The following is a 17717-nucleotide window of genomic DNA, read 5'->3' on the forward strand; positions in this document are numbered from 1 at the left end:
CCACTTAAACTCAACTGGATCAATTTAGGACCATGCTTTTACATTCATAAATCTCCTTTAATCTGCACATGTATCCTTTATAACTGTGCAATTCCTGCTATCTTTACTTTTGTATAGCCAAATCTAATTGTGACTGACTTACTTGTTGCATGTTTTGCATTGTTTGCTGTAAAAACTGTAACTGCTGATCCTTGGTTAGGCTTTCCTCTGTTCTTGCATGATGTCCCTGGTCTTGTTTCAGAAGTTCTACTTCATTCCTGTAAGCATCCAACTGCCACCGCAGGCTGTCATTCTCTTCCTTCAGTGCATAAGCTTGGGCAGCTAGAGCTGGAGTCATGGGAAAAGGAATACAAGTTTGTTTTGTTGCTTTTAATGGGGACATGATACTCAAAATATACAGTATTCTGAGGGAAACCAAGCGCATTAATAGCCAGTTCCCACAGAAGCAATTGCTGTGGCAACTGTCTATGCTTAGAAATAATCAATCGCGGACTAAAAGCTTTAAGTACTAAAAGTAACTGGCACATAAAGATGATAATAAGTAGTAAATAAAATGTACCTTTAGAATACATGGAAAAATGCAATCACAAAAGTACCTTAACCTTTGTTAACAAATAGTCAACCAGGCATAAGGTTAGAAGCAACCTTCCTTAGTATTATTATTATAACACATTTTCTGCATGCATGCATCACACATGTACTGTGGGTGCTGATTCAGCATTACACGCAATACGCCACATTGTATGCTCAGAAATAAATGTGAACATAGAAGAATGATCGGGAGGAACTTGTGGGTCTATAAGACTAGATACAGTACCGCAACATTCAATGAGACCTCCAGGGTTATTTTTAGTACACGTGTTCCTCCCCAGTTGGCACAAAGGGTACAGGGCAATCATATACCCCTGCATCATGTAACTGCAGTACTCCTCATGCAACAAACTTAAGGCGGGTATCCACTACCCTATTAAACAGAATGATTGAACAATATTGTTATCGTTCAATCGTTTGTTAATCGTGCCCAAATCGGGCGGTTTAATGTCGAACACGACCAGCAATGCGCGCTCCTGCTGGTCGTTTTTGACATCTATCATCGCCCGAACATGCTAGTCAACCTGCTGATAATGACAGATTGACCAGGTTCGGGGATGAGGGAGGGTGCCTACACTGAACGACTGATCATTCAGTGTAGGCACAACAAAGACTGTGAAACGACTGCACAATTACAATGTTGTAATCGTTCAATCGTTTCACAGTCTGCTAGTGGATACGCACCTTTAGTGGCGGTGCAAAATAACCCAGACCCAAGCTGGGGGTTATAGATTTTATTCATCTTCCCCGCCCAACATTGCAATTACCCCTTTAAATGTAAATTACCTATATATGTGTAGATGTGCCAAGCTGCTAACACGAAGGTAATAAATGTGCACAATATTGTTAAATATAAACAATATATTAAATAACAGATAATATAACCTCTTTAAATATAAATACATGATTATTTGTGTGCATTAGCCCTTTAACCAAACTTCTAATAAGTTTTTATGTACATAGTTACAGACCGTGAAAAACAGACTCTTAAAAGTATTTGAAAAAAAAAAAAGTATTTTTCAATCTTTTCTTATTCTGCTTTTTATATGATTGTTTTTCAGAACTATATTGTTTTTATAGCAGTCTGGATTTAAGAGAACCATTAAAAAATGCCTACTTGTACTGACACTTTATCTTCTCTTAGTGCCAGCAGCCAGTTGAAGGAGAAATATAATGACTAAACTGTATAAAAATGTAAATGCTGATATGAAAAAGTGTGTTGGTAACATTAGAACATTACCGCATTAGTAGCATTGAATGACACTTAAGTCATTTCCCCGGGATGCTCCATTTGGACTGTTTTCAATTTAAAATGACATTTTTATTAACATAACTGATAGCAGGTGTTTGTGAGGAAATCGATTAGTATGCAGGGATGGAAATTACTTCTCCCAAATGAATTGCGCAATCTGTAATATAGGATGAAAATTGAGTGGCAAAGTGCAAAAGGCCGTAAAACATGTGTGAGATATTACATGTATAAATTATCTCGGTTAAGATAAACATATAGGAAATTGTGGCGCCGTATCTAGAGATTGTGCTTGTTGCACTGCTATTTAGCTACTGATTATTTTCATGCATTCCATCATTGCAAAATCTTGTGTTCCTTGGAAGGCGAGAGAATGCCATTATGAGAAACAGATGTTCACAAAAGAAATACACTCAGTTCTTCTCACATTCTTTCATTGAACAATGCCTCTGATTTCAATTTTGGATGAAGTTATCTTTTTTCTAATGAAGCACTGCAGCAAAGAACATTACTTAATAATTGGTTTTAGGGAATAGGATAAATGCAACCTGGTCACAGAATGAAAATGTCCTTTTGCCAAAATAACTGAAATGATTCACACTCTGCTACTTAGGGCCTGATTCATAGGTGGAAGCTGCTGCATCCGCTCTTGTGTCTGTTGCCGGAGTTGCGGCTGTGATAATATACAAATGCTGGTATCAGCCTCCCCCTGGTGTAGAAGCGTGGTGTCTCTGACTGTGCAAATACTGAGCCACCCACTTTCATCTTCTCTGCACATGGTAATAACGCCAGTGATTCTTTAGACTACACCATCGGCGCACCATGCCATTGACACTTGTCCCAGCCCTATGGTAGGTGCAGGTTTTCTGTCTGACTATGGTCTCTGTGGCTATGCATTTGGGAACGCAGTCGCTTTCATGGTGCGCCCGTGACACTCCCATAACATAAACTTTTTTTGCGTTCACTTCTAGCCACCTTCCAGTCACTGTCTGTCCCTGTTGCAACAGCACCTTTGTGTGTACACCAGAAGTTCCCAAATGCGGTCCTCAAGGCACCTCAACAGTCCATTGCGATTGCTATGCCATCCCAACACAACATAAGGACGCCTACTTTACCTTACACACATCCGTAATGTTTAGCAAAACTGCGAAACCATTGGTACAATCGAGTACTATCGCAGCCTCACGCACACTTGCACAAGCTCTGACCTTACTCAGAAATTGCTAATTTCCATGCACACTATGAGTACTCAAGCTGCGTACAACATGTGGATAATTTATGCACGCCCCTGCAATGGCGGTCAAATGCACTGGCACGCCTGCGTTTTGCTGACCACCCCCTGTCACCACCCCCAAACGGCACTTTCTGTCAGTCACTCTGCAATGGGTCTTTGTAGTCACTGCGATCGCTGTGGTCAGATTGCGCAGTGCACTGCAATGCATATGCAAAACGCAACAATCGGCAGTTGCGTGCGCAATCACAGTTACGATTGGTAATGAATCAAGCCCTAAGTCATCTGTGCTCAACCATGGACATCTCTAAAACCAGAACTGTTGGGGTGCCTTAAGGACCGCTTTTGGGAACCTTTGGAGTACACTCTATTAAAAAACTAAAATTACATAAATAAGCTACCTAGAACAGTAGATCATGGATCATATGCTGGCAAAAGTGATTTACTCTATGGGGTAGATTTGCGAGTAAAGTTCAGCTATATACGCAGATTCTTGTTCGCAGTCCCATAGGGCAAGATCGGGCCATGAGGGGAGCAAGCTGCAAGGACGATAGTGGCGTTTCCACATTGTTACAACAGCAATTAGGGCAGACTAGATGGGCCAAGTGATTCATATCTGCTGTCAAATTCTATGCTTCAAATCGACCCCTCACTTTTAATTGAATTGACTCCTGTGATACATTAAATCTCACAAATGTAACTGTATCCTGCCTGGGCCACCAAGAGCAGATGGAACTTATATCAGTGACATAATAGGAGAACGGCGATGACCGTTCAATTGTATATACAGATGTGTCCTCATTTACCTAGCATTTTTGCACCATGTGGTGCGTCTTAGACGCTCTGCCATGGGTAGTAATTTGTACAATTTCCTAGCATCGTCTACATAATAAGTAGCGTTCCCGCTAGGCTGTTTTAGCGCGGCGCCCTGCCCTCGTTCTGGAGGGCAAAAAGCACCCTGCCCTCCAGAAGGAGGGCAAAAAGCGCCCTGCCTGCGGGTGCCGTCTTCACCCATGGGTCGCAGTGTCCCGCGGGTGGAGAATTGTGCGGTGACCCGGTCACTGGCGGAGAATAGACACCGGGCACATGCGCCAGGCATCTATTCTCGCGCTTGGGGGCTGCCCGGCGTGTCCGTGTCGGGCACGCCCCCAAGTATGACGAAAAAGGGGAAGCGTCTTATAGACACGCCCTTTTCATGGCCACGCCCCTTTTCCGGGCGCGCTCGCGCCTTCGGCACTCGCACAAAGTTGCCCTGCCTGCCGCCGGAGCTAGAGTGCACACTACAGTCACAATGTATCAGACACTAGATTGGTACTGTTGTCACAGAGGAATTGGTATAAAGTCGCAGATTAAGCAGAACAATACATGACGCATGGCATGGCGCAGTCGCTCCTATCGGAACTGTCTTGTCTCTTTAACCCAGTTTAGCGACTGTACATGAAATGCCAGCATCAGTAGTCTGTGTACCCCTGCAATATTGTTTTGTTTCTAATGCTATAGTGATAAAATGCATATTTTGAGAAAGATTATCTGGCGGTATGCTTGGAGCGGCTAAAAGACCACCTGTGGTGCGCCAAACTGTGCTATCTTTCGACATTTGAGCAAAGATATACAGATATGTCCACATACTCCTATCCCTAAATCTTGCAAATTTGCCCTGTTTATAGTGTGCCATAGACTTTGCAATTTAGGCCCTGATTCAGAGCCGGACGCTCTGACCAGAGCGCTCGCTCTGAATCAGGGCCCACCTCCATAAATATGGAGCATCCTCCTGGACGCTCGTATAGCTGTGGGTCACCACCCACAGCCTATACGAGCATGCAGGATGATGGTCGCGATGGTCTTGTACCTCCCTCCGTCGTGCGCATGCGCAGTGCACACCATCGACCCACTCGCGAGTGGGTCTGAATCAGGCCCTTAGTTGCACCATGTGTCTTTTTCTTTAAATATTTGCCTTAATCTGCTACTTTATACCAATTCCTTAGTGACAAAAAATACTAACCCTTATGCTGGCCATACACGCTACAATTATCGGGGCGATCCGCCTGACATCGGCGGATCTCCCCGATAATTGTAGCGTGTGGGGGGGCGACCGAGGGTTAAATATTATTCGATCCGGCATGCCGGATTGTCCAGCATGCCCGTCCGATGCGATATTTCCCGGGAAACTGTCGGCCGCATCGGGCAATGCCCAGCTGCGGCCGTCAGACAGACATTTCCTGTGTTCCTTCCTACGGAAGGAACACAGGAAATGTCTCCTCCCCTGGGGGCGGAGCGCACGTCTGCCGAATACACTGTGAGAGAAATCTCACAGTGTATGCCGGCGACATATGCGGCTGGCAGCCATCCAGATAAAATGTCTGTCGGTCTGACAGGCATTTTATCTGGCCGTGTATGCCCAGCATAAGTACAGTACTTTGTACACTATTAGTGAATTAAGATGTTGGCTATTATTATTATTATGGTATATATAGATGTGTCCACATACATCTATCTTCCGTGCACTACACGTCGCGTTACATAACCCGTGAGTGCCGGGCGAATCAGTAGAGCCAAGCGTATTTTCGTGCTACCTTTTCCCTTAAAATGTGAATAGGATGTGCATGTACATATTCGCATCACTTTGAGAACAAGACGTATTTTAAGGAAAACTCAGAATGAAAAGCTGCTCGACACTAACGAGTTGCATCACGGTATTGCGCGACTAGAAGGCCCGTATAACGCGCAAGGAGTCTAAATGTATGTGGACACAGCAGTATGATTGGTTGGTTAGAGTGAATGGCTAAAAAGATTATACTTTGTGTCTGCTGGTGATAGGACTGCACCAAAATATTTACCACTTTTTTATTATTGCAGTTACTTATTTCTTTAATGTATGTACTGATAGCCAGCATTGATCGAGATGTGGCATAACTTAGTGATTGTGGTGCTGGTGAAGAGGAAACTACAAAGTTTCTTATCTGATAGCGTTTGAATCTAAATTAAAGCAAACAACATCCCCAGAATACATTCAATTTACTACAAACAAAAGACCCCAAGCATCTCACACAGTCTTCACTAAAAGAATGCCTTATTCAAGAGCATGCACAAATGGTGCATGAAACATGGAGTATGATCTGCAGCTGACAGACTGTTGTCCCTATTTCTAAAATGTTGAGCATGTGCATGAACACTGAATGCTCATCCATATTCATCATCATTCTGAGGCTACAGTCTCTTTGCCTTTCAAAAGCCATCAGAACTGCACCCACAGTTAATACAGGCCCATTATGTCTCAGGGGTCGGGGGAAGGCTTGGCTCAGTGGCACTGAGATAGCATTTAAAGAATAGGCACTGGCCATTCACAATAACCATAGTACACATCTCCTCTCTGCCCCCGATCATCCACGGACTCATTGAAATCAAAAAGTTATGCATTAAGCTGGGTACACACTTGACGATATATTGGATGATTTGTCGCTTTGAGGCGAATCGAAACGACAAATCATCCATATCGTCCAATGTGTACGCACTATTGCACGCTCCCATGCAGGCCAATCTGAAGATCCGGCGGCCGACACCATGCTTCTGGATGCAGTGGGGGAATGATATATCGGACAGTCGTACACCAGATCGTGCAGTGTGTATGGACCGCTCAATATATACTGTGCCTTTGCTGGGTACACACATTGTCTAGTGTGCACCAGGCGTTAGAAGCAGGGCCGTAACTAGGGGAGCGTGAATGGTAATGCCTCATAGAATGCAGGGCCCCATACTTTGTCTTGCCTCCTCCTCCCCATACTGGTTTCAAGTAGGGATGTGCAGGCTCGGATAGGCTCGAGTTTGCACGTGGAGTTCGGATTTTTCCCTCCAAAAAAACGGAACTCAGAACGAGGCAAAACGTCATCTTACATGGACGAACATCATCATTCCTGGTCTTTTGTCCAGGAATGATGATGTTCGTCCATGTAAGATGACGTTTTGCCTCGTTCTGAGTTCCGTTTTTTTGGAGGGAAAAATCCGAACTCCACGTGCAAACTCGAACCTATCCGAGCCTGCACATCCCTAGTTTCAAGGTCCTACCTAACAGCCACTGCCGCCTCCACCATGTGTTCTCTCCCATGCGCAGGGCTAGCCCTACCATTTTGCCTAAGGAGCCACATTGAGGAGGGCTATGGTCCTGTTTTCAGGACTGGAGCAGAATGAACTTTATTGTCAGAGAGAACAGAGATATCATATCAGATATGCTGGGGGCAGGAGAGGTGACTTGAAAGTGAGTGATGTGTCTAGTGGTTGTGTTATTTGGGTGTCAGTTGTGGTACGTGGACAGGCTGTGTGTGTCTGTGATGAGAGTGTCGGTGGTGGTATGTGGACATGTTGTGTGTGTCTATGATGGGAGTGTCAGTGGTGGTACGTGGAAATGCTGTGTGCGCCTGTGATGAGTGTGTCAGTGGTGGTACGTGGACAGGCTGTGTGTGTCTGTGATGAGTGTGTCAGTGGTGGTATGTGGACAGGCTGTGTGTGTCTGTGATGGGAGTGTCAGTGGTGGTATGTGGACATGTTGTGTGTGTCTGTGATGGGAGTGTCAGTGGTGGTATGTGGACAGGCTGTGTGTCTGTGATGGGAGTGTCAGTGGTGGTATGTGGACAGGCTGTGTGTGTCTGTGATGGGAATGTCAGTGTTGGTATGTGGACAGGCTGTGTGTGTCTGTGATGGGAGTGTCAGTGGTGGTATGTGGACAGGCTGTGTGTCTGTGATGGGAGTGTCAGTGGTGGTATGTGGACAGGCTGTGTGTGTCTGTGATGGGAGTGTCAGTGGTGGTATGTGGACATGTTGTGTGTGTCTGTGATGGGAGTGTCAGTGGTGGTATGTGGACAGGCTGTGTGTCTGTGATGGGAGTGTCAGTGGTGGTATGTGGACAGGCTGTGTGTGTGTCTGGGATGGGAGTGTCAGTGGTGGTACTCTATGTGGAGTGAAGAGTGACAGGTGCTCTCAACCTATGCGCGATGCTAGGAGCACACAGGCAAAGTGAAAAGCACATAATGCAAAATAGCCTTTCCCTACCCCCATGGGACAGACCTTGAGGCTGATAATATCCCATTTCAAAAAAATGGGGAGTGGTGGGGTGCAGACACTCATTCTTGCACAAGATCTGAGTTTCCCAAACTCGTTCCTCAGGGAGCACTAATGCTGGCCATACACTAAAGCTGGCCATTGCTGCGATGACTCGCACCGGCGAGATCATCGCAGCTAATAGGATTCACCCCAAAGAGTTTAGGAAGCAGAATATACAAAGTAAAATTCTGCTCTATATAACACACAGCACTCTATAACTCTCTGCAGACTGATAAAAAAAATGCTGAAAATAGTTGGAAATAATTTAGGATACAATGTCACTTAGTGGAGTGGATTAATGGCATATTTCCAACTTTTCATTAATAGTGGAGGACGGATGTGAGGACAGTGCTGAAAATGTGCTAGGAATCATTGATTCTCATGCAGACACACAGATCATATTCACATGGGTGGACAAAGGAAAGAAAATTGTATATCCCCTGCCTCTAGTCACTAATGTCCATCTTGTCTGCAGCAGCAATAATCCTCTCTAAAGACAGATGCCTCAATCTGGGATTTAAAAAAAAAAATATTAGCATAATCATATTCTATAATGATTAAGAACAAAACAATACAATTTCATTCTTTACATTTACATAACACTCCAAAACATAATATCAAGAAGGGCGCCAAATGCAGCAGTTCAAGGTCAGAGCCATTTTTCATGAAGTACCGACAAGCTGACATTTTTGAACAAATCTGATATGTACACAAGCAGCTGATGTGAATATTGCCATGTTTCAGCGATATGGTAGGCTGCCAATGTAAGCCGTATGCTGCCATCAGCCATCAAACTTTCTCTGCAGAAGCCAAAGCTCATAGGGCACCGCAAAGCTTCACTGTGTATAATGAGTTGTGACAATTCTTATGCTTCTGCCCATATTCTCATTGTGGGTTTCATTCCCTAGACTAATCCTTTCCTTGTATCTCTACGCAACTCCAGTCCTGCTCTCTCCTGTTAGGTGTGTCTCACTGACGTATAATGTCTTATATTATTTACTTGCCTATGTGTAAGCAACAGGAACCAACAAATATAAGTAAACTATAATTAGCTAAATATTAGTTTGCATACAGAAATCCACCATCCACAATTGAGCAACCTCTGTTACAATACATGAAGTCTGCTGGCTGGAGCAAGTCCTTTTAAAATATACTGTAGCTGAATTACGCAGTGTTTTACATTACAATACACATTATGGGGCATGCTGTTTATCTTGGTTGCTACGATTTGGTTGAGGAGTGATATACAGAACAACTGGTTACTGAAGGGGGTTTGTGTGGATACACTTCCATAAACATGTGGCATAAAAGGAATAGAGCTCCGGGTTGGAATTTAGAACTTGCAGGCTTTTAATGAACCAGGTACTGTATACTACTGTTCTTGCTACACTTATGGGGATGTTCTTTTGTGTATTTTAAAGTTTGGTTATTTTATACTTTTGAAAGTCTAACGTTTGCGGTTTTATGCATTAGTAATACAAAGTAGTGTACATGGGGATCTCTTCTGTTTTTTTCCATGAATGGTGACATGGGGCTGAGGTAATGTACTGGGAACTTTGGCCAGGTGGAAGAGTGTCATGGACAGTTAAGCCTATGAAGGAGGATAATCACTCTGGATCTTATATACTGATAAGTGCTTGGTACTGTATATATGTGAATCCAATTTTTAGGAGCACCATTATTGGTGTTTATAAGGGTGCCACACTGTCAGCCGTGAAGAGCATTTGTATGAAAAATGGTGGAAAAACTGATATTAGAAACATAGGTGCAGTCATAAGTGTATGTGGAAAATACCCAACTCTATTCTCCAGATCTCTAACCATTCATTAAAAGTTCCCCTGGACCACACCAAAAATTTCTTAAACTTTTTTCTGCCTGTCTCTCTCATTTCTTATCTTCTAACATGCCCAATGCCCATCATCATCATAGGTGACTTCAATTTCCCTTTTTATAGTCCTTACTTTCAGACTACTGTACTATCCTCTCCAGATCTCTATCTATCCATTAAAATGTTAGTGAAAAACACATGCGTCGCTGCTGACGTCACAAAATGTTGCCGGAAGTGAAGTTGCAGCTGGAAACGTGGGTGCTTGACAAAGTGGTGAGGCATAAAACGTGTTATTCAAATGCTGGGTACAGGCTTAACGATGTGTACCCAGCATGATGACGTCCGCAGTTGGTTCCGGCATCGGCAAGTGTGTACGCACTTGCTGATGCCGGCAGCGACGGAATGACAGCATTCAGCAGCATGGCCCCCACTGACAATATCGCCCATCGGACCTGCATGCCACTGACGACGCGGGAGTGAGCAGCGATGTAGCGTGTATCATCAGCGAAGTAGCGGGTACACAATGCCCGATGTGGACGGTAATATTATCTGATCAGATGACATATCGTCTAGTGTGTACCCGGCTTAACGGCTGAAGACAGCCTTACCCAGCCACACACAACCCACTGACTCCAGGCCTACATTCCTGTGTGATTAGATCATATAGCCCACCAAGAACCTGGCTGAACCAATTTGCAATATGTCAATCCCTATAGCTTGTAAGGTTGCAAGCAGAGTCCTCTTACCACATTGGGGGGGGGGAATTCAATTAGGTGAGAGTTTGCAAAAGGCGAAAAACTTCCACACTTCACCTTATAATTCGCACACTTCACCTTATAATTCGCACACTTCATTTGCGCACCAGAGATACGCACAGTTCAATTAGTAATGCGATTTTGCACTACTTGCAGGGAGTGTGTGCAAATCTTGTCCAAAAAGTGAACAGGGAAATAGCATGAAAAAGAGGGGAAACCATCCTAGATCCCAAATAAAGTGAAAACTTTGTTAGCAGAATCATGTAGAAGACTGTTAGTGGCCATAAGGAAAGTATTGTATGCTTTTAAATGGTATCAAATGGCTGATTTGTGCATTTTATTTAAAAAGTTAAATAAATGTAAAAAGCTTTAGAATTGTGTTTAATTACAAAGGAATAAAACAGAAAATGCAAAAAAAAGTAGAAAAAAAAGATGCTTTTGGGGTAATTTGAGGCATCTTTTAAAAGTGTAAAAAAAATTATAGAAATCAATTATTTTTAGTTTAAATAAATACTTTCATTAAATTTTGGCTGCATTATTTAGCTAAAACAGCTTATTTTTGGATAATTTGAGGCCATTTATTTTTTTTCACCCCAAAAATGACAAGTAATTATTGTCCCAATTAAGCTAATTGAAAAATTCCAAACGCCTAATTAGTCATTAGGGGGTGTCCAAGGGGTTCTGAAGCAAGTCCCGGCATTTTTACCTTAAAATACAGATTTTCCGTCCCTTCAATCTGCAAAGGGGGTGCGAACAAAACAGGCGAATTTACTCTGAAAAAGAAATGCGAGTTTGGAATTGATTTGCAAATGTAATTCGCAAGGTGAATTTGCAGTGATTTTACCATGCGGGACCAAACTCGCACCAAATTAAATTCCCCTCATTGTATTAATTACCCAGTCTTGATTTATTGCGGTTTTGTGCAATGTTTTCACTTTTAATTGTACTTATATTCTGTTTGTGCATGCGATTTTCCTGCATATGATTATATACTAATTGTTAGAGTGGCAGCCATTTATTAGTGAATCAATATTGATTTTTAATTACTATAGATTAATAAATTGCTAGTGTTTTATAATTTATTCATTTATTGTCAACCACATGCAGAACTACATATTATGTCTTGTTAATAGCACTATGAAGGAATAAATAGAGATCCCCTATTGGGGCTAGTTTCTGTCTGTGTGCGCTATGTTTTCAGACCACTCTTATACCCCTTTATACCAAAGTCCCGGGTCTGACCAGGGATTTGGAACACGTTTCCAACCCAGGACAAACCCCTTTTACACCATGGCGCCGGCCCGGGCTATGCCCGTTGGCACCGTTCACACCAGAGCCAGGTTAGCACTGACCTGGCTCTTCCGGCGAAGGTGAGAAGCCCTTCTCCCCCCCCCTCCTCCCTCCCCTCTTACCTCACTCCGCAGCGGTCAGGAGGCAGGGAGGGTGGGTGGAGTGCGCTGCTCCGTGCTGCTCGGCCGGCACTGGTTGCACTGGATTCTTGGAGATGATTTAATCTCCAAGCGCCACTGAAATCGGCCAATCAGGCGGCATACGGCACGATCTGAGTCATCGTGACCCGGATCGCGCCGTTTACACTGCAGGGTGACATGGGAACGACACTGGACGACCCGTGGTCAACCCTGCAAACTACCCGAGTTGGGTCCCTGGACCCGGGTGGATACATTTACAAAAATCCTGGGTTGATGCGCGTTCTCATGCATCAACCCAGGATTTTCAGGTCGGTGTAAAAGGGGTATTATAGTTCCCATTTTCCTTCTTTCTTAATACTTGGTTTAGTGATGCATTAAGGAATAAAATGAAGCTGTCCAACTATTTAGATTAGATTGCATGGCTATGTGATCTGAGGCAATAAAGGTAAAGTAAAAATCAGTGTAACAAATAATGCAATCTGGAAATAATAGAAATACTGTACACGGAAGTACTAGCAGAATGGATAACTTAAAATAATTTAAGGCAATATTCTATGTAAGAAGATGCCAGAATAAAATTGGCTGCGACAACACTTCTAAAACTCTGGCAGATAGCAATTACTTATTAGCCAGTGCCTCTGGTTTGCTCCTCATGTGAGCATAGATTCTTAAACTGTTATTATTGGTATTGATAGAATTATATTATATGTATTATCCACTAAGACTATAAGAATAACACTGTATGATTTAATGCATTAAGATAATTGAACAATTCTAAAACAATATTAAAATAGTCACTGAGCTATAAGGAATGAATTATATTACTAGACAAAAGAAGGTTGTGTAAAACAAAGAGCGTCCACTTACAGGTAAAGTACAATTGAAATGTCCCTAGTTAAGTCTCTAAGCAGTCTATAAAATATGAGATATGGTAAGAACTTACCCTTGTTATCTCTATTTCTACGAAGTCCATAGGGTTCCACAGGATACCTTGGGGTATAGGTGTGACGTCAGTCATCGGGCACCAAAGAGTTAAGCTTTCAGCCTCCCAGGATGCACTAGGTCCCCCTCCTAAACCCCGCCCCCGAGCCAAGGCACCTCAGTTAGTTACCAAGCCATAGGCCGGAGGAGGAGAAGGAAGAGAGAGAAAAAAAGATCTGGATACACACAAGAATCACATTCTCACCAGAGGGAGACGGAAAAACCGGTGACCAGAGCAAAGCCCATCTGCAGCACAGGTGCGACAGGGCGGGAGTCCTGTGGAACCCTATGGACTTCATAGAAATAGAGATAACAAGGGTAAGTTCTTACCATATCTCATATTTTCTACTTCAGGGTCCATAGGGTATCCACAGGATACCTTGGGGATGTCCCAAAGCAGTATCCTTTAAGGGTGGGGACGCTCCTGTGCAGAAAGGAGAATCCGCCGCCCGAAGGAAGCAAACCTGTAATACCTCACGAAGGTATGGACAGAAGACCACGTAGCAGCCTTGCAGATCTGGACTGCAGAGGCACCACGTCGAGCTGCCCACGAAGGACCCACAGACCTAGTGGAATGAGCCTTCAGAGAAGGAGGAACCGGTAGGCCTTCATGAAGATAAGCTTCAGAAATAGCCATACGGATCCAGGCTGCCAAAGTTTGCTTTGAGGCAGGCCAACCCTTTTTATGGAAGCCATAGAGGACAAACATAGCGCCCGACTTCCTAAACGAAGAAGTGCGGTCAACATAAGTCCTTAATGCCCGCACAACATCCAAAGAGGCCTCACCCACGGAAAGACCCGGTGAGTTAAAGGCCGGAACAACGATTTCCTCGTTAACATGAAACTGGGAAACAACTTTGGGAAGAAACTCGGGCAGAGTGCGGAGCACTGCCCTGTTCCCATGAAAAACCAAGAAAGGGGGTCTACAAGAAAGAGCCCCTAAATCAGAAACACGTCTGGCCGAAGCAATAGCCAGAAGGAAAAACAGTCTTAGCTGTCAACCATTTAAGATCCACTGAGCCCAGTGGTTTAAACGGCGGTCCCTGGAGAGCCCTCAGGACCACAGCCAAATCCCAAGGCGCCACAGGTGGAACAAAGGGCGGCTGAATGTGGAGAACACCTTGCAGAAAGGTGCGCACATCCGGGATTGTAGCAATCCTACGGTGAAACCAGACAGACAGGGCCGAAACCTGTACCTTCAAAGAAGCAAGGCGAAGCCCATGATCTAGTCCCGCTTGTAGGAAGGCGAGACAGACGAAACTCCCGCGGTGCATAACCTCTCGGTCGACACCGCTGGAAGAACGTATGCCACACGCGATGGTATATCCTCGCGGAAGACGGTTTCCGAGCTCGCAACATGGTACGCACTACAGAGCTGGAAAACCCCCGGGACCTCAGCATGGCCGTCTCAACAGCCACGCCGTCAAAGACAGCCGAGTCAGGTCCGGGTGAAGGCAAGGACCCTGAGACAGAAGGTCCGGTCGTAGCGGCAACCGCAGAGGACTGTCCACGGACAGATCCTGAAGGTCTGAGAACCAGTGCCGTCTGGGCCACGCGGGAGCTATCAACAGGAGCGTCCCTCCTTCCTGTTTGAATTTCCGGATTACCTGTGGAAGAAGGGAGACCGGAGGGAACAGGTATGCAAACCGGAACGTCCACCGGACGGACAGAGCATCCACCAGAGACGCCCCTTCGTCTCTTGTGCGAGACCCGTACACCGGCAACTTGTTGTTGTGCCGGGACGCCATGAGGTCGATCTCTGGAAGACCCCATCTGTCCACCAGCAGTTGAAAAACGTCCGGGTGCAGGGACCATTCCCCCGGATGAACGTCCTGGCGACTTAGAAAGTCCGCCTCCCAATTTAGCACTCCCGGGATGAAGACCGCTGATATGGCCGGAAGATTGCGCTCCGCCCATAGCAGGATCCGAGACCTCCACGAGAGCCGCCCGACTTCGGGTTCCTCCTTGCCTGTTTATGTAGGCCACGGTGGTAGCGTTGTCCGACTGGACCTGTACCGGGTGACCCTGGAGAACCCGATGTGCCTGCTGGAGAGCATTGAAGACCGCACGGAGTTCCAAGATATTGATTGGAAGCTCCGCTTCTGTCGGCGTCCACCTGCCCTGGAACAAGTGTGGACCCGAAACTGCTCCCCAGCCCCGAAGACTGGCGTCCGTTGTCAACAGGACCCAATTTGGAACCCAGAACGGACGTTCCCCGCTGAGATGGGTCGTCTGTAACCACCAGGCAAGGGACAGGCGAACCTCCGGGGTGAGCACAATTGTCTGGGGCTTCAGAGACTGCGGCAGCCCGTTCCACTTGGACAGGATCAGGTGCTGCAGAGGTCTGGAGTGAAACTGGGCATATTCCACCATGTTGAACACCGACACCATGGAGCCCAGTAACCTCATCGCCGAGTGTAGAGACACCCGGCGACTGAGCAGACAACTGCGCACCCTTGACTGTAAAGCAGAGATCTTTTCCTCCCTCACGAAGATCCTCTGCTGTTTCGAGTCCAATAAGGCTCCGAGGTGCAGAATCCTCAGAGACGGGATTAGAGTGGACTTCTGCCAGTTGATTATCCTGCCGTGCCGTTGCAGTAGCGCAATGGTCAGGCCCAAGTGGCGTAGGAGCAGCTCTGGAGATCCTGCCACCAATAAAAGGTCGTCAAAGTACGGTAACATGCGGACTCCCTGCAGCCGCAGAGAAGCCGCCATGACCGCCATCACCTTGGTGAACACACGTGGTGCTGTCGCCAGGCCAAAAGGTAACGCCCGAAACTGGAAGTGGTCGCTGCGGATTGCAAACCTGAGGAACTGTTGATGGCGCAAAAGAATAGGGACATGCAGGTAAGCGTCCTGTATGTCCAATGACACCATGTAGTCCCCAGGTTCCAGCGCCAGAATGATGGACTGTAGGGTCTCCATCCGAAACTTCGGTACCCGCAAAGACCTGTTGAGAGCTTTGAGGTTGAGAATCGGACGATACGACCCATTGGGTTTCTATACCAAAAAAAGATTTGAATAGAAACCCTGGCCCCTGTGGGAGAATGGAACAGGCACTATAACTCCAGCCTGGAGCATAGTGTGCAATACCTTCCGCAGCTCCGTAGCCTTGTTCCGGCCTGATGGTAGACCCGTGGTGAAGAATCGAGCCGGGGGTCTGTGCCGGAAGGAGAGGGCGTACTGGTGGGAGACCACCTCGAGAACCCAAGTGTCTGTCGTAGTGACCGACCAACACTGGGCGAACTGCAGCAGTCGGCCTCCCACTTTGGGATCCCCAAAGGGAGGCCCGGACCATCAGGCCGCAGGCTTGTCATCTGGCTTGGGGGCCGGGCGTCTGGTACTCCATGCCTGCTTCCGGGGCTTGGCCGATTTCTTAGGGCCAGCCTGTCGAGGAAAAGACTGTGGTTTGGGCCTGCCCTGGGCCCTAGATGACCGAAAGGATGATGGTCCAGAACCAGAAGGAGCAGCGGCCGACGGGAGACAAGCCGATTTGGCTGCCGCCAGCGTGGCCACAATCTTATCCAGATCCGGACCGAAGAGAACTTCTCTGGTAAATGGCAACGCCTCCAGACCCCTTTTGGAATCTGCGTCCGCCTTCCAGGATCGCAGCCACAAGGTGCGACGAGCAGCCACCGCTGCTGAAGAAATTCTAGACACCAGAGTACTAATATCTAAGGCCGCCTCGTTGATATAAGTGGCCGAATCACGGAGATCACCAATCAACTCCGCCTGTTCGGCCGGACAGTCGGAATCAAAAGATGCCTCTAATGAATTCGCCCAGCGCTCCATCGCTCTGGCAACCCAGCAAATGGCCATAGCCGGTCATGCTGCCCCCCCCCGCAAGGGAATAAGCGGACTTCAGGCAGATCTCCACCTTGCGGTCCGTAGCATCCTTAAGGGAGGACATGGATGGCATCGGCAATGTGGCACTACGGACAAGACGGGTCACGTGAGAATCCACCTGTGGAGGGGATTCCCACTTTGCTAAATAATTATCCGCGAACGGATAAGCCACCGCCAGGCGCCTCTGCGGCTGGTATCTTTTGCCAGGCTGTTTCCACGCCTCCTCTAAATGGTCCACTAACTGACCTGAAAGAGGAAAGACTGTGGCATTGCCCTTCACATCTTTAAAAAAGGCGTACTTAGATTTAGCCGCTGGTGGAACTTCGTCCTCAATCACCAAGGCTGTGCGGACTGCCCGAATAAGTCCAGGAATATATACCTTGGACTTAGCGTCAGCGTCCTTAGTATGGAGAGGTTCCTGATCGTAAGGATCCAGAATCTCCCCATCATCAGACGTCTCCTCGTCATCCTCATAAGGAGCAGACAGAGACGCCACCGGCCGTTTATGTGGCCCGATCACAGACTCCCCTTGCAACACATCCGACAAGTGCTGTACAGAACTCGTCAGGGAGTTAACCCACGCCGGCTCCTGAGAAACCGGGAGCGGGGAAATAGGGAGACTGTGGGGTACCACCAATTGTCGTGGGAAACCCTGCATGGGTGACGACACCACTGACTGCTGGGACAAACCCATCAGTGTAAACGCGGGTTG

The 17717-nt window shown here is 46.3% G+C and overlaps 1 protein-coding gene across 8 annotated transcripts in view; it reads right to left on the minus strand.

The window, feature by feature from the left end:
- The window catches only part of ENOX1 (ecto-NOX disulfide-thiol exchanger 1), a 540470-nt gene that overhangs the window by 51335 nt on the left and 471418 nt on the right, over positions 1–17717 (minus strand). For all 8 annotated transcript variants that reach the window (XM_088442288.1, XM_088442454.1, XM_088442218.1 and 5 more), the window contains one exon: positions 143–327. In XM_088442288.1, coding sequence (XP_088298414.1) covers positions 143–327 — 185 coding nt within the window. The remainder of the gene's footprint in view (positions 1–142; positions 328–17717) is intronic.

This window comes from Taudactylus pleione, unplaced genomic scaffold (assembly GCF_031769625.1).
Source record: "Taudactylus pleione unplaced genomic scaffold, aTauple2 ptg000005l, whole genome shotgun sequence".
NCBI lineage: Eukaryota > Metazoa > Chordata > Amphibia > Anura > Myobatrachidae > Taudactylus > Taudactylus pleione.